At 40.6% G+C, this 23,419-nt stretch overlaps 2 protein-coding genes across 2 annotated transcripts; both read left to right on the top strand.

The window, feature by feature from the left end:
• The first annotated feature begins 3,139 nt into the window (after nucleotides 1-3,139).
• Nucleotides 3,140-12,360, top strand: si:ch211-11k18.4. Its single transcript, XM_031320941.2, has 12 exons — nucleotides 3,140-3,415; nucleotides 4,080-4,191; nucleotides 4,720-4,813; nucleotides 7,250-7,304; nucleotides 8,344-8,484; nucleotides 9,005-9,165; nucleotides 9,612-9,710; nucleotides 9,872-10,017; nucleotides 10,707-10,878; nucleotides 10,984-11,096; nucleotides 11,637-11,721; nucleotides 11,819-12,360. The coding sequence occupies exons 1-12, from the start codon at nucleotides 3,298-3,300 to the stop codon at nucleotides 11,876-11,878; spliced, it is 1,356 nt and encodes a 451-aa protein (XP_031176801.1). The 5' UTR covers nucleotides 3,140-3,297; the 3' UTR covers nucleotides 11,879-12,360.
• A 2,099-nt stretch (nucleotides 12,361-14,459) lies between these two features.
• On the top strand, nucleotides 14,460-22,893 carry rabep2 (rabaptin, RAB GTPase binding effector protein 2). The gene is made up of 12 exons (XM_031320930.2): nucleotides 14,460-14,742; nucleotides 16,080-16,235; nucleotides 16,893-16,975; nucleotides 17,073-17,453; nucleotides 17,655-17,750; nucleotides 17,876-17,974; nucleotides 18,680-18,793; nucleotides 19,343-19,421; nucleotides 19,544-19,555; nucleotides 21,602-21,756; nucleotides 22,202-22,318; nucleotides 22,503-22,893. Exons 1-12 carry the CDS (start codon nucleotides 14,718-14,720, stop codon nucleotides 22,605-22,607), a joined length of 1,422 nt encoding a protein of 473 aa, XP_031176790.1. The 5' UTR covers nucleotides 14,460-14,717; the 3' UTR covers nucleotides 22,608-22,893.
• Nucleotides 22,894-23,419: the final 526 nt, after the last annotated feature.

Genomic DNA, 23,419 nt, shown 5'->3' on the forward strand with positions numbered 1-23,419 from the left:
CACCACATTATTTCTATTGGCACTAATTATGCAAATGTATTCAACATTAACAAGGATCACATTAACCCAGCGTGATCATGTAAGAACAACACACAATGAGCTGTGGAAAATAACACATACTACATTAATTTAAGTGTGATAAGAGGGGCAATCAAAACTAAAAAGTATAGACTGACTTTGATCTTTGGATGTGAAAAGACTATAAAGATGTGCTGGAGCTCCCCACACAGCCCAGCAGTGCACTGAAGTTGAGCACAGACAGGCCAAAGCTATAGGGACAAACATGTTTTCAATAGAGCTGCAACGATTAATCGATTAATCGATTAGTTGTCAACTTTTAAATTAATCGCCAACTATTTTGATAATCAATTAGTCAGTTTGAGTAATTTTTTTTAAAGACAAAAGTTAAAATTATTTGATTCCAGCTTGTTAAATGTGAATATCTTCTAGTTTCTTCTCTCCTCTGTGACAGTAAACTGAATATCTTTGAGTTGTGGACAAAACAAGACATTTGAGGACATCATCTTGGGCGTTTGGGAAACACTGATCCACATTTTTCACCATTTTCTGACATTTTATAGACCAAACAACTAATCGATTAATCGAGAAAATAATCAACAGATTAATCGACTATGAAAATAATCGTTAGTTGCAGCCCTAGTTTGGAAGCAAAGGCCCGGAGGCTGTGGCTCGGAGGTAGAGTGGTTGCCCCTCAACCACAAGGTTGGCAGCTCAATCCCAGGCTCCTCTGGCCACATGTTAAAGTGTCCCTGAGCTAGACGCTGAACCCCAAGTTGCTCCCCGGATGCTGTATGTATAGCTGTCCACTGCACCTAATACTTAAGATGGGTTAAATGCAGTAATAGAATTTCACTACATTGTACTGTGTGTATGTGACGATTAAGAATAAAGTTTGATCCTTCACACTCAACAGCCTGCCTTTTCCAAAACGCTCTCATCAGTATGTGTCATCTCACTGCTGGGCGTACTTTGCGCTGAAGAAGGGATGGAGAATTACACGTGAAATGGCGTGTATCCGTTCATGATACAAACACTAACACATGGACACTTCTATCATCAAAAGGCAACCAACAACATACAACCACATCTTTGTAACAAACATGTTTGTCTTTAATTAACACATTTATTTGAATGTGATATGAATATTCTGTATGAAACTAGTGAGGATGCCAACTAAGCACTTGTGGGAAAGGGATGTGGCTTACACAATAACTTTATTAAATTAGGTCCACACAAGTCTAGGAGGTGCCACACATCCTACAGTATAAGCCCTTTTATTTGTTCTCATCTCTGCGCAAGCCGCAACGTTCGTCTGCATGACATGATATTCACTTGTATTAAGGTACGATACCAGTAGCTGTGTGTGGGGAGATTCTGCTGTTCAGATCTCACTAAAAGCATAATCATAAATATGTTCACACCTATGCAGATGCACTTTCAGCTCTGATAGAGACTCAGTACACCCAGGCCACTCACCAGCTCCACCGAAGCATTTACAGTACACTATTAGCATTTGCTGTTGCAGGAAGGGAGAGTATTTCCCATCCAGATTTCCCCAGTTGTATTATTCAAATTGGCAGCCTGCCAGTCACAAAATCCTCTAACCTTTGCCTACAAAAGTTTGGATTGATTTTTTTTCTGCCTAAAGTGATTTTGGCATTTGGTTAGTACAAGACAAAAATGTATAAATGGTGGGGTGAGTGATCAAATGATATACATCTTAATTAGTTTCATTATGACTGATGTTATACACAAGGCTTTGCTGATTGGATTGTATATGCTATCATGTAAAAGTGTATCCAGGGGGTGTCTACTTACTAAACTTGCACTGAAAGTGTCTGACAGCAAAATGTCTGATCTTGTCTTTTTTGTTATTCATTTGACTCACTTGAAACTGTAAATCAGTAGGAATTCTTGAGCTGAGTTGTGCATCTTTCCTCATAAAGTAAATGTGTGTCTTAAAAGTGATAATTATACATTGTGTACTGTATTTGTAGCTGTCTTTATGTCTCAGCATGTGGTGGCATCAGGAGCACTAATCTAATCAAATGTGTATGCAAATCTTGAGAACTGAGGCACTATGAAGTGCTACGACACCCATAAAATGCATTATTTGTTTTGTTTTTTTATCTAAAGCGATCTACATCATGTCTGATGTGTTTTCTTTCCCATTGTGAATAGGAAAACTTCATGGGCAAATAAAAACTATGGAAAAATAATTGTCATTATTATTTGTTCATTGTCCATTTTTGTTTGTCTTATACTGTTGTGCGCTGTCTGTGCTGTGTGCAACGGCTCTTTTCACCTGCTGGATGCAGGCCCAAACACTCTATAGGCTACTTCTAGGCGTTCACTCTCAATCATTTATTAAATTGAGTGTAATCTTTTCCTGAGTAGCCTTGAACCGCAGAGATACTCTCCTCACTCAGACAGCAGCAAGCTATACCTTATTATTGCAGTTAAATATGCTATATGTAAGGACAACTCAGTAAGACAGACAAAAAGGTGCAAAATAGTATTTTCAAGTTGAGACAATTACATTATACAATGTATTTGCATGGTGTCAGAACTTATTAGGGGCCTGGCATTTCTGCTGCCGTTCCCTTTTGTATTTGAGGATATTATTCTTCATCTTCCAACCAGCAAATCTGCCTTCCCATGCATGAAAATGACAAATCACATGCATTAAGCTTGCAAGAGTTGAAGTACATCACTCTGTTTCTCTTAAAAAAAACTGTAAAAGTAGCCTAATTAAACCTAACGCCACCCACAGTCTTTGCTCAACTGACACAAAATTGCTACTTTGACTGTTCCCCACAAACGATCCAGACCGATTTTTGAGTTGTCATAAATTGAGCCCACAGTGCATCAACATGTGTTACTGTTTTCTCACTTCTAGCATAACAAATCGCCAATGTTAATACAAATAAATGACTTTTTTTTATCTCATGTTAAAAGAATTGTGGTAAATTTCCGAATTTTATCACAAAAATTGTAAAAAATGTACTCATTACTATAGTTTTTCCCTACTTGTGGCTGTTGTAGGGCAGGTTAAGTACATGACTACATGTATGACGCTTCATTAATTAAATAAACTACATTACCCAAAATCCTGGGCGACAAAAGCCGCTCTCTAGCTGACAACGTGGCCGTACGTCTCAACCAACCCCGTGTTTCAGCGGACCGGGGCGATTCAAACAAGGCAAACCGGCCGGCTTTGTTAATAGGTAGCTAGTTCAGAGAGTCGTTGAGTATCATCATCACCATAGTCTAACAATGTCTGGGAAAATCAAGAGCCGAAGTGCTGCAAACGCAGACGCGATAACCGGCGGTGTGTCCTGCGATGAGCGCATCTTGCGGGATTGTCATCAATTGTACACGGATCCCAATAGCGGTGAGTTGGCTGACGTGGTTTGCTGGACTCAAACCTTCACTGGAAATCGCTCCAACATTCATCTATTTGATAATAAAGTTAAGCTAGCAAGCTGTTTGCTGACCGGGCGTTAGCTAGCTAACTGAGTAAGCGAGACATTATTCCTGATACAGGGCGCTAGCTAGCTAGCTATTGGGATTTTGTGATTCGGCTTACGTTGCGCAGCTAGCGGTAATACTAGTTGTATTAGTCCTGGTCAGCTGCCAATTAATTGTTCATGAGTCAGCTACACAGTCACAACGTTTTTGCAATGTATGCTAGCTCATAGTACATTGAGTTTTGGTATATAGTTGGTGTCAGTTTAAAAGGGACAGTCCAGCCAGGGGCGTCGCCAGGAAAGTTGGGTCCCCAAAAATGAATGTAGTAACGTTAAAATGACATTTTTTTTAGATGAAATATGTGCTTTTATTAAATTTGGAAAAATAATTGCTCCTACTGAGTGTGTCTTTTCTCCAGCTCCTACTCGCTCAAGTAGTAGTCTTGTTCTTGGCTGTCTGACCTCAGAGTCCTGCAGGTGCAACCACAGCGCCATGATGGCTCCAGTTTAACTTGATAGAAATATCCTTGAATTTTTTTTTTTTTTTTTTTTTTTTTTTACAAAAACGTTGCATCATGTTTTGTCCAGGGTTGATCTCTGTCGCCGAATCTGTCAGTGTGAAGTTGCTGCCGCCCAGAAAAAAGATTACTGTGATGCTGATGGGCAACCACTCTGCTGGAAAAAGCTCCTTCATCAACTGGTAAATATGTTTTACAAAAGTATGTCCTAATATTCTTCACAGAGAACAAGTCTGTCCACCCAAGATCAAACTACTTAATGCTTAGCAGACAAAGTGATGTCTTATATAAAACACAATGAAACGAGGAAATATAAAAGTGCACACAACAGAAAATTGCATATTGAAAAGATATAACGGGTCTACCTAGAACATCTAATCTTGTCTAAGACTTTCCATCTTAATTTGTGTCCGTTGCATTCTGGTACATGGCACAGCTTTGTATGCAATTTATTAGAACGTTTAACTGATAAATGCAATCTATAATGCATGAGTGCAGCTAAGAGTTTACTGTGATCTTTGTCTCAGCAAATACAGAGCATACACCAGTCTATTGATTTTGCTGAATCATGTAGTTTTAATTGATTTAGTTTAGACAGTGGACAAAACTGACTTGGAAACAACAGTCTCCTCCAACAGTTTCTTACTGAAGCATCACTTAATTGTTTGTGACCCATTCCTCTTTGTTATACTTTTTTTTTTTTTTGTCAGGTATGTTGAAGAGCACATTCAGCGTACTGGAGTGGCTATTGAGACCCAAGGCTTTAACTTTGTTACAAGTGGGCGGAAGAGAGAATCTCTTACAGTAAGTGCAACAGTAAAAAAACAAAGATAAGGTGCCATTATTGTAAGATACGTTTTTTGTTTGGTCCAGGAAGAAGTAACAAAATATGAATTTCAAATTGTATTCCTCATGTCACAACAGTGACCGTTTTATTGATGTTTAAAGGGGTAATAGAATGACTATAGATGGTATTTCACACTGTTCCTTAAGGTCTCCTAATAGGGTATGTAACATTGGTTGGGCTGAAAATTGCCCGATTGCTATTCTATGGGCCCTTAACTACCCTGTGAATATCGCCCTATTTGGAACAAGAGCTTTTCTTCCAAATATGGTATGCTCATGAATATTTAGATGAGCTGCGCACTGATTGGTTGAGCGAACCACATACACATACATTGGAGACGAGACAGCAGGTCTCATATTTCAGACACTGCAGGGTTATACATTGTTTGTCTGCTATTTCGTTACTAAATTCACTTCTGAGACTTTTTATGCGAGAAATCAACTAATATAAAGCTCAAATATGGGCCGTTTTATGAAAATGTATGGCTAATTGCAAATTTGGTAAGACGTGTCGGACTTCAGGAGCTCCACACAGTCTGACGAGAAAGCGGCAGCCTGCTGGGCTCCATACCCAGTGAAAGACCAGTTTCTGGATTACTGGACTACTGGGGCTCCGCGGAGCTGGCCGGCTGCCAGCTGCCGGCATAACTATCGTATATTTACAGTTTGAAGTTCGTCACGGCATGTATATCACAGCTAGCTATGGTCTTACAAAGCTAACACTTTTGTCAGATTTCAATTTAAGGCATTTTTGTGAATTTGAGGGGTCTCGTTAGGAGGAGCTGCTAGCTAGGCTATGTGTCCTATGGGAAAAGATCGCTGCTACGCTTTCGGCATAACTATAGTATATTTACACTTTGAATTTCGTCACGGCATGTATATCACAGCTACCCTAAGGTCTTACAAAGCTTAGCTAACATTTTTGTCTGATTTCAATTTAATGCATTTTTGTGAATTTCAGAGGTCTCGTTAGGAGGAGGCAAGCTAGCTCTCATTGATAAGCTCCATCCAGCTCACTCGCGGACAAGAGGCGTTTATTTCCCTGATCGTTTGTTTAGATAACTCAACACACATATCCATTATAAGATTAACTGGAACCTGTGGTAAGAGATTGCGGGCGTAACAAGCTCGCTGACCGCGCTCTCACTCACACACACACCGGCCATTTAGCAGGAAGGGGAGCTGCAGGCCCTGGAGCTCTGTCAGGGCAGCAGCGTTTGGTAGTCCAGTAACGGTGACTTTGTGCGGGTATGGAGCACTGCGGGCTGTTGGCCGTGACGGAGCTCCATCTAGCTCACAGCGGTCCGGGTTCTGTGAGGGAGGACAGGCCAGGCGGCGAGGCAGCAACCCAGGCAGCACCGGTCCATATTTGACCTCTACATAGTTGATTTCTCACATAAAAAAAGTCTCAGAAGTGAATTTAGTGATAAAATAGCAGATGAACAATGTATACAATTTCTGAGATCTGCGCAACCTATTCAGAAGGTGTAGCCTATGTAAATGTTGGGGCGTGACAAAGATAGAGACCAGAGCCAAATGAGGTACAGCCACGTAGTTGACGTCAACTATGAGCTTCGTTATGATATGCCCGTTTTCAGAGGCAGTTTCAAATTGTGAGATTTGCAGAGGAAACCGGTATCAATGGGACTTTGAGGTTTTGTGTATGTCTTATTTACCCTCCCAAACTGTCGTTATTCAACTATGACAAGGTAAAATCGGTTTTGCATTCTATCACCCCTTTAAAGTGCTCATATTATGCTTTTTGGCTTTTTCCCTTTCCTTTATTGTGTTATAGATCTTTTTTTGTGCACATTGTAGGTTTACAAAGTAAAAAAAGCCCAAAGTCTACCCCAAAGGGACTTACCATCTCCAACAGAAAACACTGTTCACAAACTGCTCCAAACAGCTCTATTGTAGTCCAGCCTTTGCTTCAGAGACAAACGTGCAACACTTTGTAACACACGTTATAATGCTCGCCTAGCTGCTAGCGTGGCACACCCTCATACTCTGCTTCTGACTGGCTAGTAGTCCTTACCTAGCTACTGCACATGTGCGACTCCCAACAAAGATGCAATAGAAGTGAGAGGTCTCACTCTGTAGCTAAAACAGAGAGCTCAACATACAGGGTGAAAAGAGGAGCTGCAGCAACATGCAGTACAACAAATATATGGTGTTTTTTGAAAATTAAACCATGTAAACCTATTCTGATATAACCTCTAAATACAATTATGAACCTGAAAATGAGCATAATACGAGCACTTTAAGTCCTTCCTCATGATAATGACTCATTACATTGACTTGAATTAGTTCCTCTCTAGTGTTTTCAGTTCTTCTGGAGCTCCTGATATCTGGTTCACAAAGTATGTGAACTGATCTGGTTCTGTTTTACTTTAGGGAAATGCCACCCTTCATCTATATCCACACTTCAAGCCTCTGCAAGAGTTCAAAGGTGAGATTTCAGCTCAAATCACAGTCCATCCCTGTTCTATTCTAAAGACTCTCCACAATGATGCACTTTGTCTCCCCTCAGACTGCCTCCACACTGATCCGTTCCCAAATTCCCAGCATTTTGATGGAGAGATTTGCTGTTTTGTTGTTTGTCCATTTGACAATGACTTGGATGTAGCAACAAAATCAGTGTGTCAGCACCCTCGCACCTCTGGTCCTTTGAAAACACTGATACAGCCATGAGCCCCACAATCGCTAGTCTTGTGGAAGATAAACGGATGTTTATGAGGTGTTACTCAGACAAGCATTCAGGTTATTGTGCTGCAATTGTGTTTAAGCCAAATGTAAGAACTTAATTCAAGTGCAACAGCTATGTGGCTTCTGCATGATGTCTAGGGCTGTGTACTGGCAAGATACCTATCAAGATACATGGTCACGATTCAATGTATTGCAATATAATTCGATACTGTGCGTAAGGCGATATATTGGGATTTTTTAAAGTATAATTTTAGAAAACTAATATTTAAAAAAATACATGATGTTCATACAAGTCAAAGAAGTTTACTTTAGGTAAACAATTCAGTACACAGAAAATCAAACTGCCAGTTTGGGATTGTGGTTCACAGGTTCTTAGTGAGAACATTTTTATACGCTAAAGTAGGCCAAAGTTCAGCCATAGCTACATTGTTAGCTTCTAGCAAAAAGTCAGGCACTGCTAGGCAAGGACACTAGTGGTGCGTCTTAGCATAGCCATCTAGCGGTAGGGGGTTACAACATAAACGTGAACCACTGTCTTACATGAATATTTTTGAACGTAAAAAATTTTTAAATCGATATTGCCTTTTTGATAATCGATACATTATTGCAAAAATAAAATATTGTGATACTCAAGTGTATACATTTTTTTTTCTTACACCCCTAATGATGTCTTATTTTACTGTTAAGGGATGAGTATCAAGCATTATTGGTTAAAGTATTAACATCTGCTGTCCTACCCGTTTTTCACCAACATTTTCCGATGTTCTTGAATTGATTTCTAGGTGTTTCCGAGTACTTGAGCACAGAGATCTGCACGTCAAGACAGAAGCGGTTCAGCCTGGTGACGTTTGTGGATTCGCCAGGTTTGGTGGATGGTGACATGAAGTATCCCTTTGACGTGGACGAGGTTATCATGTGGCTGGGTGAGTTGCCACAAACTTACCTTGTCTGTTGTTGAGCTCTAGTTATCACGGGTCCCATGAAAGCTTTTATTGAAGCTGGTGTTGTGACACAGCGTTATTTGAAATGGTATTGTACAAATAATACGAGATAAGGGGAGCAACATTTGTTGATTCTGTGATTCCTCCAGTCGATGTAAAATATTGGCCTCAAAAAGCCCCAGGCCATGGTTATTAGTGAGCTTTTTCCAGGTTTCCCAACAGATTCTCTTACCACTTCCTTTTGTGAGCTAACTTTGATTTTTGAACATTGAACTTTGAGTTATGATGAAACTGTGACATGATACAAAAGTCTGTCCAAATGAGAAGCAAATAAAACAATTGAAGACCTTAACAACATTCTAAAGAAGAGAAGCTTATAATAAGTAAGAATAATTATAATTAAGTAAGTATACATAACAGTATTATTCTTACTGTAGACGATTTGTAACAGGGGGTTCAATCTGTTGTGGAAAATAATGATCCTTCCCACTGTCACTCTCAGGTGATCTCTGTGACCTGATTCTGGTCTTCTTTGACCCAATGGGTCAGGCTCTGTGCAAGCGCACCCTGAACATTGTGGAGAACCTGAATGAGAGACACGGGGATCGACTGCGTTTTTACCTGAGCAAGGCTGACGAGGCCGGGGGGGAGTCGGACAGACAGGTATGAACAGCAACCGCTCGATTTTAAAAGCTTGGACTGTGAGACTGACAGAAAAATACATAGCCCACTCTCCTAATGTGAACTGCTTTGTAGAAGTTGAAAAAGGACTTTCCACATGTATAACAACTTTAAAAACATACACTGATGTTGTCAGACTGAGGCCTCTCCAGTAGGAACGAAAACCTAAAATAGAACAAGTCCTCTTCATGTGTTCTTTCCCAGCGTTTTCCACATTTTTTTGTGGGTAGTTTAGAGCTGCTGGTAAGTGTCTTTACCAGTGCAGGTTTTAAAGTATGTACGAGTACAGAACACACAAGTAATTGGACATTCACTTTCATAAAATATACGACCTTTTTTTAACAGAATTACTAGACATTGTCTATATATACTCAAAAGGAGTACTCTGTCCCTCCTGACTTTTGTCTTTTTGTGACTGGCTGTCTCAGAGAGTAATGATGCAGATTGTCCAGGAGCTCTGCAAGCGACCGGGACTCAACAAATGCGGTTTTGACATGCCCACCATCTACATTCCTAATCCAAATAAGGTAAGGGTTGCCCTTTCCTTTAGCTCTAGGCGATTGTACACTTTCTAGGCTCATGTCTCTACTCCCTCCATTCCAATTATTATAAATATCGTAATTAAAAAATATATAGTATATAAAGTTTCTGACGGGTGCACATTGTAATTTGTTGTTCTTGGTCTCAGCCAAGTCGCTGTGTAAACCAGATTGAGGAGGTGTGTCGCGCCATCGAGAAAACCATTAACCAAACAGTCCAGAATACACTCAACTCCCTGGAGAAGGACTGTGAGCTCATCAGCGAGGCCATCACTGATACGCTGAGTAACGACAGGTAACTCACAGACACCCTTTGTGCTACAGAACATAATACAGTTTCATTCCTTTCACAATGGCATGCTTTACTGTATTGATGCAGTAGTAAAAAAATGAAGTACGCAGTATTTAACTAGATTCTAGAGCAGTGTATGCAGGAGCTAGGTCAGGTTACTTTCTTTGCATTTTTACAGTTTCATTGACTCCTATTTATCCCGACTGTAAGCCTAGTCCTGTGCAAATGTTCCAGATGAGTGGTGTTAAGGAAAAACTCAGGAGCAGCACAAATTATATTCATGTAAGTGAATGTTCGGGAGACATTGATAACTTACACAAAAGAATTTTTTGAAATCTCAATTGAGGACAAATTAGGATTACACAGTACAGTGTGGGTGCCATCCCATCTTGTCTTCCTGAAGGTGTATTTAAACTCATGCTGGAGGTGTTACCTTTACAGGATGGCAGCGCTTGAGGCAGCACTTACCATACAGCTGTTCTGTCTCCCGTCTTCTATGAAGACAGAGTTAAACTACTGCTCTGCCTGAGACAGGTTATGAGGTTATGTTGAACGCTGACCTGAATGAGACCTGGGTTACCACGGTCCTAACTTACATACCAGAAGTTTGTAAACTGGAAATTGTGTGTGTGGGGGGGGAAGAAATGTCCGTTATGCCCTCGGAGTATAACCCTGACCCTCTGCTCTCACAGGGAGACCAGTGTTAGGAACCGACGGGCGCGCTGTAAGAGCTGCTTGCTGACTCTGCTGGGCTTCAGCGTCCCTCTGGCTCTCATGGCGCTACTGGTGCTGGGCGTTTTGTCCAAGGAGCTGCTGGAGGTGGCTCTGGGCCGCGAGGGCACAGAGACACTCTCACTCTACCTGGTGAGCGTTCAAGCGAGTGCACCATTGTGCTGTTGTGTTGTGTTATAGTCGTTGTCCACATGTAAAGCTGTCAAGTCTGATTTTAGCTGCTCTTGTAATCTACAGACTCCCGCAGTGACAATGTTTGAGTCCCTCTCTATGGAGCAGCAGCTTTACGGCTGTGGCGGAATGGTCCTTCTCTCCTTCCTCCTACTCATCATCGCACGCTTCTCCTTCAGGTAGGAGAATAATATCCCCGATCCATCACGGTATTCAGTCTGATGATGCTGAATCTGCTGCTATGCTGTTACTGTAAAGTCACCATTTTCATTTATTGTAATATTTTTTTATTTTATGTAAAAAGAAAAATGTCATTTCTCAAGCAACAAATGCCAAATATTCTCTAGTTCCAGCTTGTCGATTGTAAGGATTTGCGCCTTTTCTTTGTCTTATGTTATAATAAATTCAATATGTTCTCCATTTTTGATTAATCGCAAAAATAATTATTTTTATTGATAATGAAAATAATTGTTAGTTGCAGCCCTCTAGTACAGTTTTGTACATGCACTATGTTATTTTTGCCTATAGTATTTTACTCCAGCGGTGACACTTTTTGTCTGTGGAATCAAGAAGATAATCTATGTTAAGAAGCGGCATGCGATTTGGACTCTCGCAGGATTTACAGCACTGCCCTTGACAAAGGATAAAAAGAAACTTTCACATTTTTTCAGCTTGTATGTTAATAACACGTCATCAAATGCCCTTTTAATCCTTTGCAGGACTCAACCAACTCTGTCAGGCAAACAGAAAAGGCAACTGCAGGAGAAGCTGGAGTACGTTCAGGAGGTGGTCAAGACCAAAAAGGTAGTGTGCGTGTGTGTGTGTGTGTGTAACTCTGAAATGATACTGGCAATAGAAAGGCAGTATAGGAGTGTTGAACTGTCTTTTCTTTCCCTCCTAGAAAAAACTGTATGAAGAATACCTTCGCCAGAGTGTCAGCGATCAGGACATGGACTTGTAAAGACAGACAGATGTATACACAATGATTCAGCATCCCCGCACTGACGACACTGGACCGAATGAAATAAAAGCTTTGCCAAGGTTTCACGCCAGCCGTCATGTTACTCTTACCACTTAATGTTGTTGACGTGTGCGGATGTCAATTATAAGCACATGGTACACACGTAGAAACCCATCCAAGATCTGGTGCTTTTGGATACTATAAAGCCCGTTTACTTAGTAAAACCACACTACCTGCAGATGATTGGTGTTTACAAATGAGCCTTTGTTACTGATCACATATTTGTTGTGAGCATTTATATACATGTATTTTGTGCCTGTGCTCCAGTCAAAGGAATTCAGGCTTCTACCACTTTAAGATATTTGCAAACTATTTATAATATTCCTTTATCAGAGAAATTGTATTTTGGTTAAATGGCATATAGCACTGGTATAACATGAGTTGCTTTGTATAAGAACTTTCACCAGCATTTTATACAGGATTTTGGCCGCTTGGTGTCATGAAGTTACTCTTTTGGTATTAATCCACTTCACATCATGAATGTCTATGTTAGCTAATATGTAGCATATTCAATAAGCTGCACAACTGTTATTGAATATCCAGCAATCAGACATTTTATCATTTTACTAGTGACAAAATCAAATTTATGTATTTTCCTGTTCTACATTGTGACCATGTTTTAATTACAAATGACTTCAATAAAAAAAAAAACTGTTCAATATAGGCGGTGATGAGGCTCTTTCTTAAGTTTGAGTTCAGAGGTTGAGATTTTTGGAACAAGAAATTGAACAAATTTTGTGCATTTGGTCATTTCTTTGTACTTCTAAATTCCTTGACTCTTGGGTTGGATTAACATTTCTCAGGCACAGGCCTGAAGATCTTGAATAGAGTCTCTAAAGCAAATGTCTGCTTCTGGTGGACTGGTGTCTTGATGAAAGGAAGAGTGCCACATTTTAGAATATACTTTATATCTTGATTTCCATCAGTTGGAGGTCAAGATATACAGTACACATAACATGTAAAGGGTTCATACACACATGTATGCCCATTTTTCTTCTCCACTTGTATTCTCTGCTTCAGTTTTTTTTCTTGCCACACACTGACTGCACTGCACATGGATAAGCAGAGGCAGGAAGCATCCCGCCCTAGATATCAGATTTCTAGATGAAGCAATGAAAATCGAAGTGAGGAATGTAAGAGTCGGGGCTAGATAGTCAAATCGGATCAATTCTATGAATAGACCTACAGCGTGCAGATGTGAGGATTCTGCAGTAACCACAGTTTAATAACTATTTCATAACAGTTATTTCAGATCTTGTGTAGTGCTTTCATTGAAAAGCAAATGCAGGAAACTATAAACCGTGTGTCGTCAAGCCTTTGTCAAGCAAAGGAAGCAGGTGCAAAAAGACTGCTGCCAATAAAATCCAGTTTCAAGGTTAATATTGAGCTTGTTTTTCAGCACCTTTATGAATTATTTGACTTGTCATGTAAAACAGATTAAGTTTATTAATCACTTAATAGTGTTGCTCAGAAGAGGGATGATTAACATTATCAAGTCCCTCTAAAGTTAACTCTAATTTTAGTTTAAGTTGTTGAACGCATGATATTAATCTTTTGGCATTACTATATATCATGCACTATATGATTACATAACATTTTCTCTGTGAAGTACAACAGAGGACTTCACATCATGATCAGTTTGCGGTATGAAAATTGACCTATAGGCCAAAGCTGATAACACGCAACAGGCTCCTCTTCCTGCACAGAGCTTCTCCAAAAAGGAAGCTGTGAAGAGACGATTCTAGCCTGTTAAAAATTGTATCAAGCATAACCCCTTACAAGATAATCCATGACGGACTGACCTGCTCACCTGCAAAATCTCAAGATGTTAAAGGACAGAGTACCCTGCCTTCACACTGACCTTTTCACTTTTAGAGAAAACTCAAAAGAGGAAATAAATAAAATGCAGATAACTCTAAAAAAAGAAAGATGTGGTTTGCCGTATTTTCTTTTATCAATACATTCCCTCTCTATTTTGAAAGGTCTGATCTCCCCCAATATAAGTATTCCTCCACTAGATGGTATCCTTATTTAGGGGGAAAACACTGTTCACAAACTGCTCCAAACGTTCTCTTAATACATCCATGCTCCAAACAGCTCTAGTAGTCCAGCCTTTAATTCCGTGACGAACGTGCGTCACTTTGTAACACCTTATAATGCTCGCCTAGCTGCTAGCGTGGCACGCCCTCATACTCTGCTTCTAACTGGGTAGTAGCCATGCCATTGATGTATTAAGAGAGGTAGTAGCCAACCCGGTCTCTAGGTACTGCATGTGCGACTCCCAACAAAGATGGAATAGAAGTGCGATGTCTCACTCTGTAGCTAAAACAGAGAGCTCAACACACAGGGTGAAAAGAGGAGCTGCAGCAATGTGTGCAGTACAACAAAAATATGGTGTTATTTGAAAATTAAACCATGTAAACCTATTCTGATATAACCTCTAAATACAATTATGAATCTGAAAATGAGCATAATATGAGCACTTTAATATCCAGGGTGTGGAAGTTACAAAAAGCAAACGTGTGGCCAATTTTCTTGGTATTTATTCAACATTAAAAAAAAAAGTTAAACTAAAAGTCAAACGCAAACAGGGAAAGGCATTTGAACAGGAAGGATGTTGACGTGATTTCCGTAGGCTTAGACCGGGGAAAGTTGTTTCCTGAAGTTGACACTGCGTCGATAATTTTCACAGCAAAGCTCGGGTGCTTAAGTGCAAAATGACTCCGACAGGTTTGTCGGAATTTTGATAGACGTCAGGTGAACTCTGTCTGACGAAAAGATGAGCTCCAAGACTGAAGACACAGGTAACGTTAATACAAACAGCAACATTAAACTTTAATCTGCTTTACTTCTAACGAGATTGGTTGTGAGGTGATACTGACCTCTTTACAGTTTGAATTTAAGTAAACATTGACGTTAACGCGTTGCCTGTCTTCACTGCCAGTGAAACCTGTTGATTGTGAAGCAGCTCTGGTCAGTTAATCGATACCCGGCCTATTAGCATCGCTGCTAACCATAGAAATGAACGGGCGCTGCTAGCAGCTAGCTAACGTCAACATTGTAGCTTAATTTACTTGTATCCAAACTGGGTCCTGCTTTTCGAGACAATCCTGTTGCGGTAGTAGCAGTGTAATGTTGACGTTAGCAACTTTAGGTCCCTTGCCTTGCTACATGTTTACCAAAGCAACAAGTGTTGCTGTAAAGTTTTCCAACATAAGATGTCTCGACCCTCAGCTCTGCTTCAGCAACAATAGTCAAAGAAAGATAAATATTGACTTCTTATTGGGTGCCATGACAATGCTTTATGGTTTTTTAAGTGTTTTGTCTTACACTTTTTTTCTACATATTGGGGTTTAGTAAGATCAGAAGAAAAGACAAAGTATATAAATATTTGTAATTATAATTACTATTTTTACACTTACAGCAGTAGAGTCCATGGGACTTTGCCGGCTTACGTGCAGTTTAGTGTCACAAATTATTTTCCAAAAACTGAGTGTCCCAAATGATGAGGGTCTTATTTGAGACAGGTTAAGGTTAGGGGTAGGGTAGCACAGGTGGTTTAGCAGGTTCATAATTAAGGACATTGTATGAGGAATTTGGGACACTAAACTGCACGTATAGCGACTTTGCCTTTAGTTTATTTAGCAATTTACTCATTTGAATCATGGCTCATTCTCCTTATTGATCTCCCAGTGTACTAAACAATGTAATCAATTGGTCATATGTTGGTAGATGTTACACTCAAACAATAAAGGATGTTGTCAGGTGGGGTCATTCATGGTCATTCAAAATACACATACTCACACACACTATTACATGACTGGATGATCTATATATTTAAAGGATGTGTATGCATCTTTCAGACAACTCTGTCAATCTACTATGTACACGCCTAAGAAGGATGACATAACATGCTTCATAGCTTTACAAAACTAAAGTATGCAAAGAATTTCAAGTTGCGTCCTGCAAAGCTCTCTTCTAATCTAATAGTAAGGTATTTACAGGTTTTGTCTGATTGCTAGTAATGCAGATTCCTTTTGGTTGTGTTTCCCATATTTGCGTGATTCCGTCCCTACTGATGCAAACACTCTCAAAACAATGTAATGAAGGCAAAACGCAGCAACCTGTTAATCATTTTCAGTGGCGAGCCTGCAGGCCCAGCTAGCCGAGTGCCGAGCTCAGGCCGAACACTGGCAGGGTGTGGCGACGATCTGTGAGCTGAACAAACAGGAGGAACTAACAGAGCTACAAAAACAATGTGATCAAGAGATCCAGTCCCTGCAGGAGGCTCTCAGAGGTCAGTGTGTGTTTGGCTGGGCGTTCATGTGTACATGTGTGTAATAAGCAGGGTGTGTTTGGGACAGGCCTTGTTTGCACATGGTCTAATAAAGTATTTTTTGTGTGCTACTTTTGTAAGGAGAAATAAATCGGAGCCTAAATAATTTGGATCACCATTGGATATGTTTTCATGATTCATGATAAAAACCTGTTATATTGTTTTTAAAAATACTGGTACTATTTTTTAAGGGAACTAAACCGCTCAATGTTTTTTGGTTTTAATTTTTGCTTTCTGATTGTGTTTTTAATTGAGTCCAAATGACTAAAAAAATATTAATTACCCTGTTGACTTTCAATCAATAGTATTGATCAATCATTTAATACAAAGCTCAGAATGAGCCGACTAAAATGTTGGCATGTATCCAAGGTATTCAATAACCTAAAAGGTCAGGGACAGGTAAACAGTTACTGTACATCTATGGTAAGTTATGCTGCTTTTTAAAACAATAAAAGTTCAACTTTAAAGTCTTGCCAATAAAATTGAATGTAAACTCAAGTGCAGCTACACCCTTTTAAAGTATTTTGAGCTGTATTTGGGAACTATTGAGGCAAACGAGATATCGTTCATCAGACTGGAGGCTTAAATAATTATTTTATGATTCTGTTGTGTTTACAGAGACAGCAGCGCAGTATGAGGCCAGGATATCTGTCCTTCAGTCTCAGCCTGTGGAGTGGAGAAGAGGCAGTGGGCACAACATGGTCTGTGTTTAATTTTGTGTTCCCCCCCTCCCCCCCCAAAAATTGTTTCCAAATGTTCTGGACTTAATCCCAGCATTTGTTTTTCTCTACCTGTTAGATCAGTGGAAGGAAAGGCAGGATGGATGCAGAAGTCGCCAGCAATGAACCCCAAACATCGATCGCCAACAGTCTGGCCGAGGCCGAAGCCATGGGGTCAACGGACAGGAGGCACAACCAATTAGCGGAGCTCGAGGCGTCGATGGCGGAGGGAGAAGGGACGCCGCCTACAACGGAAGCGTATTTTTCACTGCGGCACTGCGACTCGGCCTCGTTGTCCTCCTTCTCCTTAGACACGCCCTCTCTACCCAGAAAACTCCACGCTCAGGAAGACACTGACTCTCTGGTGTCCACAGGAACTTTAGTGCCTGAAGCCATCTACCTACCACCGGCCGGACACCGGCTGGTCACACACGGCGACTGGGATGCACTCAATTCTCAGGTACCAATTTAAAACCATATCAAAGGTCAGGTTTTTTCACTTTCAGAAAAGAAGAACATTCAGGCCATTGTATAGCAATAGAAAAATTATCCTTACAATCTGTGCAATTTTAATTAATTGCGGCAAGTTTTGAATATGACCCAAAGCTTCCCCGTAGACAAATTACTTTGCGGTGTAACGAATGTGTGGTGTGTTGGGCAGGTGTCAGAGCTGCGAGGGGAGGTGAGTCGGCTGCAGGCTGAGAAGGAGGAGCTGGAGAGAGAACTGGACACACAGACCAACCACACACACAAACAGGTGAGCAGCACTGCTCAGAGTGTGGCGATACAGCAGTGAGTGTATAGAGAGTGAGCCAGTCACACATAGTGGATATGATGTGTGCAGTCTTAAACACATTTTCGTTTGTGTGTGTGTGTTTTCAGGTATCAATGCTCCAGTGTCAGGTCCACACTTCAGAGGCCCTCCTGCAGGATTTGAAGAAATCTTTTAGCCAATCACAGAATGCCGTCCAGAGTCGGCTGGTGAGTGATATGATGTCGATCCTACAGAGTGTGTGTGACTGTGTCAAAGATGGTCATTTCCCTTAATGGAAGAATTCAACATTTTGGGAAATACACTTATTTGCTTTCCTGACCAGATTTGAAATCAATACCACGTACATGTCTGTACAGCTAGTTAGCTTGGTTTAGCATAAAGAGTGGAAAAAGGGGGAAACTGCTAGCCTGGCTCTGTCCAAAGGTAACAAAATCGACCTACCAGCCATAAAAAAAGGAAGTTTACAAACAATAAGTTATGGTTTTAGAGGTTTTGATTTTACATTTCTGTTAGGGTTAGGACAGATTACAAAAAAAGATATACAATTAGTGAGCTTTAGAAATACTTGCCTTTGGAGGCAGCCAGGCTAGCTGTTTCACCCCTTTTCCGGTGTTTATGTTAAGCTAAGCTAACCAGCTGCTGGCTCCAGCTACATATTTACCGTACAGACTTAAGAGTGTTGTTGATCTTTTTAACCTTAATTCTGCAATAAAGAGAATTGAACTTTCAAATTTCTTTTATGATTAGTTTTGCTTTAATTGTCTTGATTTAAAATGGAAAGATGCCAAGAACAGAAAAGAAGGGGTGGCTCATAAATGGTATTTTTGCCATTAATGTGTAACCCTAGTGCATTGCATATGAACACGTTATTCACTAGGCGTATGTGTTAAAATCTGCATTTGTGTGTCCAGGCAGAGTTATCCTTTTCCCAGAGGAAGGTGTGCAGTGAGCTGTCCAGACTGAAAGGAGAGGAGGTTGATGATGAGGGACCAGAGTCCAGCTCATCATTTCCAGCAACACTGCAGGTACGATTACTGTTCAAGGTTTTTCATTTACTGAGTGCTGCAGCAAGGAAAACTAACTTAAAAATAATGTATTTGACATTATTCACATCCAGTGAGTTAATGAGAATGACATGTATAGTTTTGCATAGCATTGCAAAGGGAACAGAAACCTGTTTGTTCATGTGACTTCCCTTTAATTAGTTTCTGCTTTTCTTCATTTCGGATAGTTGTTGGGATGACCTTAAATAGTTAAAACGGCTCACATATTTACTTAATTTACCATAAGAATGTGTTTTTTGTCAACTTTGGAGGACTTGGCTTTGGACTTTGCCCTGGCTGGTTCTGGAAGTAGTTGGTTGTTGGTAGTTTAAAATCTTCCATAATATATATATTCCATAATTTGAAAAGTCTTGCAGTACAGGGGAACAGGTAGTGTTTGTGCAAATGGTAATGGTTCAGCCTTATTGCTCCACAGCCTTGCAGCAGCAGGCAGTTACTGCATGTGTATCTCCTGCTTGTGGTGTCAGTGTGTGTGTGTCTGTGTGTTGACTGTTGACCCCTAACCTACAGGGGGCGCACTGTGAGGAGCGTCTTCGCATTGAGATTGTCAACCTGAGGGAGCAGCTGGACACCCGGACAGAGGAGAATGGTCCGTGGATTATATTATTCATACTTAGGGGAGGTTTGCAACACTGACTGTCTTGGCACTGAACCATGTTTTATTCTTCCTTTCTCCCTTTCTTCCTGCCTGCTCTCAACTACTGTCATCAGAGGTTTTAGAAGGTGAGTGAACAACTCCTGCTTTATTATTAGTCTGGTAAGCCAATGATTTGGTTTTGTGATTGGTGTAGGGTTACATTTCACCTTTAACCTTGGTGAGTACAGTGTTATCATAACCAATAGACCCTTTGCAAACACGTGACGACGCCATGACGGACGGCAGAATCACCGGAAGCACAAGCTAAACAGTGTAGTAGACGAGCGGAAAGTTTCATTAGTTTCAATCACTTTAAAATAAATAACACTAAATGAACTGTAATAATAATACTATCTTCTTATTTATGGCTTCTTCTATCGAACAACAAGTTGTCGTGCCGTTATCGGTCAAGGTAGGGCATCTGGTAGGTGCTCACAAAGAGCGGTATTTGGAGAAGTTGGAGATAGCAGGATTGGATACTGACCCTTACCTTCTTCCTCCCTCCGTTTTCACCAAGGGGGTAAGCCTCTCCTCAGACCGCGAACCTTCTATGGCGCCATTTTAATGCTACAAAGCCATCACCCCCCGTTAGCATTCCATTGACTGCCATTCATTTTGGCGCCACTTGACAGCGAATAACTTTACATCTGAAGCGTTTAAAGACTATTTGTCCGTTGTTTATTTCTAAATTCGAAACACGACAATGTATAAAAGGCTCCATTACCTTGTATCTCACGTTATGGCTCCGTAGTAGACGTTTTTGTAAAAATAGGCTAACGATTGTGTCATAACCACGCGACTTACTGTTGCATAGTAGAGGAATTACCGTATAGTACAGGAGAAGCTCTCAGGCAGTTTCGTCTCACATTAGCTGTTTAAGTGTAATTACTAATGTTAACTAGCATTTTAGTTAGCAATAATTAGCCTGTGCCTATGTTATCTCCTTACATATACCTACGCTCTCCGTCTCTGCAAGATTGGGAATGATTGAGATTTCTCTTGGCACAGCTACCAGAAGACTTACAACTTTCAGACAGGTTGCTCATGGCACATTTACATCGTCTCTCTCAGTTGGAGGCTGCGCAGTAACCCTAGCCATCACCAGAAAAGTGCTTCTATTGGCCTTCACTGGTCTCCGCCCAGAGCAACGGGATCTGTTGGTCCATTCTTATATACAGTCTATGGTTTTCACGGACCTCATTAAATCGCTGAGTCTGCCCGACTTCAGTCCACACGATCTATACCACTATGTGGTAAACGGAGTATCCCCATACACTGGTGCTGATCTCAAAGCTTTTAAACATATCGAGGATTATGGCGTTAGCTGCCCTCTGAGCCAAGCCAACTACTGTATAACACTTAGCTTTGACTCACACGACAGATCACGATCAAACTGTAAATGTGAATAACTTGTACTCTGAATTTCCCTTCGTATTAAAGGCAACCTCTGAGCAGGCTAGTGTATTTCAACAGCTGACTTCGGGTATAAATAACACAAGTTATCTTGGAAGCTAACGTTAGCTAGCAATCTCCTGTTGAGCTCCATGCAAAGTCTGCAGCCAGCAGCAAAGACAAACTCCCAAAAGAGCCACATAAAGTGAAACTGAAGGGAAATTGTGCACCATTAAAATACGAAGACAAATGGAGTCGGTGTGGTCTGTTGTTGTTATCACTTTAAGATAATTAAACTTCACTAACCTAACTAAATAGAAGCGGTGTAGGCAGACTAACGCGCTAGCATTACGTGGCTAATAGTTAGCTAGCGCTACGTTAAGAGTGATTTAATATGGGCCAGTTTGTGATACATTAAATATCGAAGGAACCTTAGAATTGTGTTCCCCTTGTGAACACAATGACTCAAACCAGACATAACACAAAGCCTACGGAAGCCCACCGCACAACAAGAAATAACCATTTTATTATATGAGCGAACACGAACACGTTTGACTTGCCGTCCGTCTACAGCATAGCTCTTCCGCCGTCCGTCATGGCGTTCATAATCTGCGCAAGTTGAGCGTGATGTCACGTGCAAAGGGTCTATAGAAAAGATGGTCAAACTAAGAAAATGAGAGCCAACTTGTAATAAACTGTAATTTTCCCTTGATTATAATCAGCCTTGTTTGTGTGTGCAGTGCAGCTCTCCAGTCTGAAGACAGAGACAGAGAGGATCCAGGCTCAGAAGGACCAGTTGCAGGCTGAACTGCTGGCCTGTCGCACCGAACTGGAAGCCCTGCGGGTGGCACTGTCTCATATGCAGAGCACCAACAAGACCCTCAGTACTGATAAAGTAAATCCAACCTGCTTTTAGCACTAAACTTATTGTTACTGCCGATGCTTGCACAGTTAACTGCTGTTTCTGTGAAGTCTGTAGTGCTGTTTATTTGTACTGGTGATGAATCATGTCTGTAGTGCATTGTTCTCATTCTCAGAAATGCTAATCCTGATTATTTAAATTTTTTTATTAAGAATTATTAATCATATTTCCCATTTCAAACACTTTCTTGTGGCCTTCCTCAGCGGATTGCAACATAATAACTCCATTATTGGCCTCATTTAAGGGAAATTAATTAAGAAATGCACATGCACCTCATATTTTACTTCCTCGATGAGCAAAAAAATATTGTTTTCAGTCGCTTGAGTGTAACTTTTGTTAATAATACCACTAGGAGTTGCCAAAGTAATACATTTTCAAATCCGACACTTAAATTGACGGTTTTCTCTGTGGCCGTCAGGCGACCCTGCATCAAAAGTGTCTGGAGCTGCGTAGCCAAGTGATCAGTCTGCGCTCCCAGGTCGACACCAGCCAGACTGTCCAGAGAGACTTTGTCCAGCTCTCCCAGTCGCTTCAGGTAAGAAACAATGGACAGTAATAGCAGTTAACTTGATCGGAGCAGTGATGGTTAAAAAAAATCCAGAGTGAAAGAAATTGGTAAAACGTTTTCTTGCACTTGCAGAAAACTGGAACAAATCAGTTCCATATACAGTATATCAATGACAAATGGCCGTTTCAGTGACCCCTCTGTCCCCCTTCAGGTGAAACTGGAGGTAATACGGCAGGCTGAGAGTCTTGAACAAGTCAGGGAAATCCTGGAGGAGGGAGTCAGTGAAGCTAGTTCCTCGCCTGCAGACGCCTCGTGAGTTTTAGAGAGTCCCATCGGAACCAAAGAGCCCAGGCCAAGATAAAAGACCTCAACAGTGACCAATACGGACCAACTAACCATCAGCACACAAAATACTGTTGTGACCACTGGGATTATCACAGCTGGTGCTGCTAGCACTTCTAACATTTGATGGATATTCCTAAAGAGACAGAGAGACATTTTTGTGTTTGGATCAGAGGTGATGGTTCGGTGTCAATGACCGAAACTGCTACTTAGCGACCAAAGTGATTTTTGATGAACCAATAATGCTTTGGGGATACTGTGTTTAAAAAAAGAAAAAAAAGTTCACATTCCCTTTTTCTTACATCTAGTAAGTAACCCGTTTATTCCTGTACTAATACACATGTGAATGTGTTGTGTTAAAACTGACATGACTCCAGCAAAACACTCAACAGTCCAACAAACACTTGATTTTGCACTGTATCAGTAATTGATATGCAAACTATGCAATCATTTTTTTTAGATCTTCAACGGATCACAATGCAAAAGTGAATAATAGTGATACAAAGTAGAAACTCTACTAAATGAACTGCATTTGAGATGTGATTTGTATTATATACACATTAATTTAGCTTAGCATTGTTAACTATTTCTGTTCTTACCACAACCATACCAGCTTTTAGACTTCAACCTAATCAATGATTGTGGATTAGGACAGAAGCTAACAGTCTTTTCTTCAACCTGTTAAGTTCATAATTAAATCCTTTTAAGTTTCTCAACCCTGGACTCCGAACTCCATGCAGAGGCGCTTGATATGTAAATGGGGTCACAGAAGATTTATAAGACTGA

This window comes from Sander lucioperca, chromosome 21 (assembly GCF_008315115.2).
Source record: "Sander lucioperca isolate FBNREF2018 chromosome 21, SLUC_FBN_1.2, whole genome shotgun sequence".
NCBI classification, from domain to species: Eukaryota; Metazoa; Chordata; class Actinopteri; order Perciformes; family Percidae; genus Sander; species Sander lucioperca.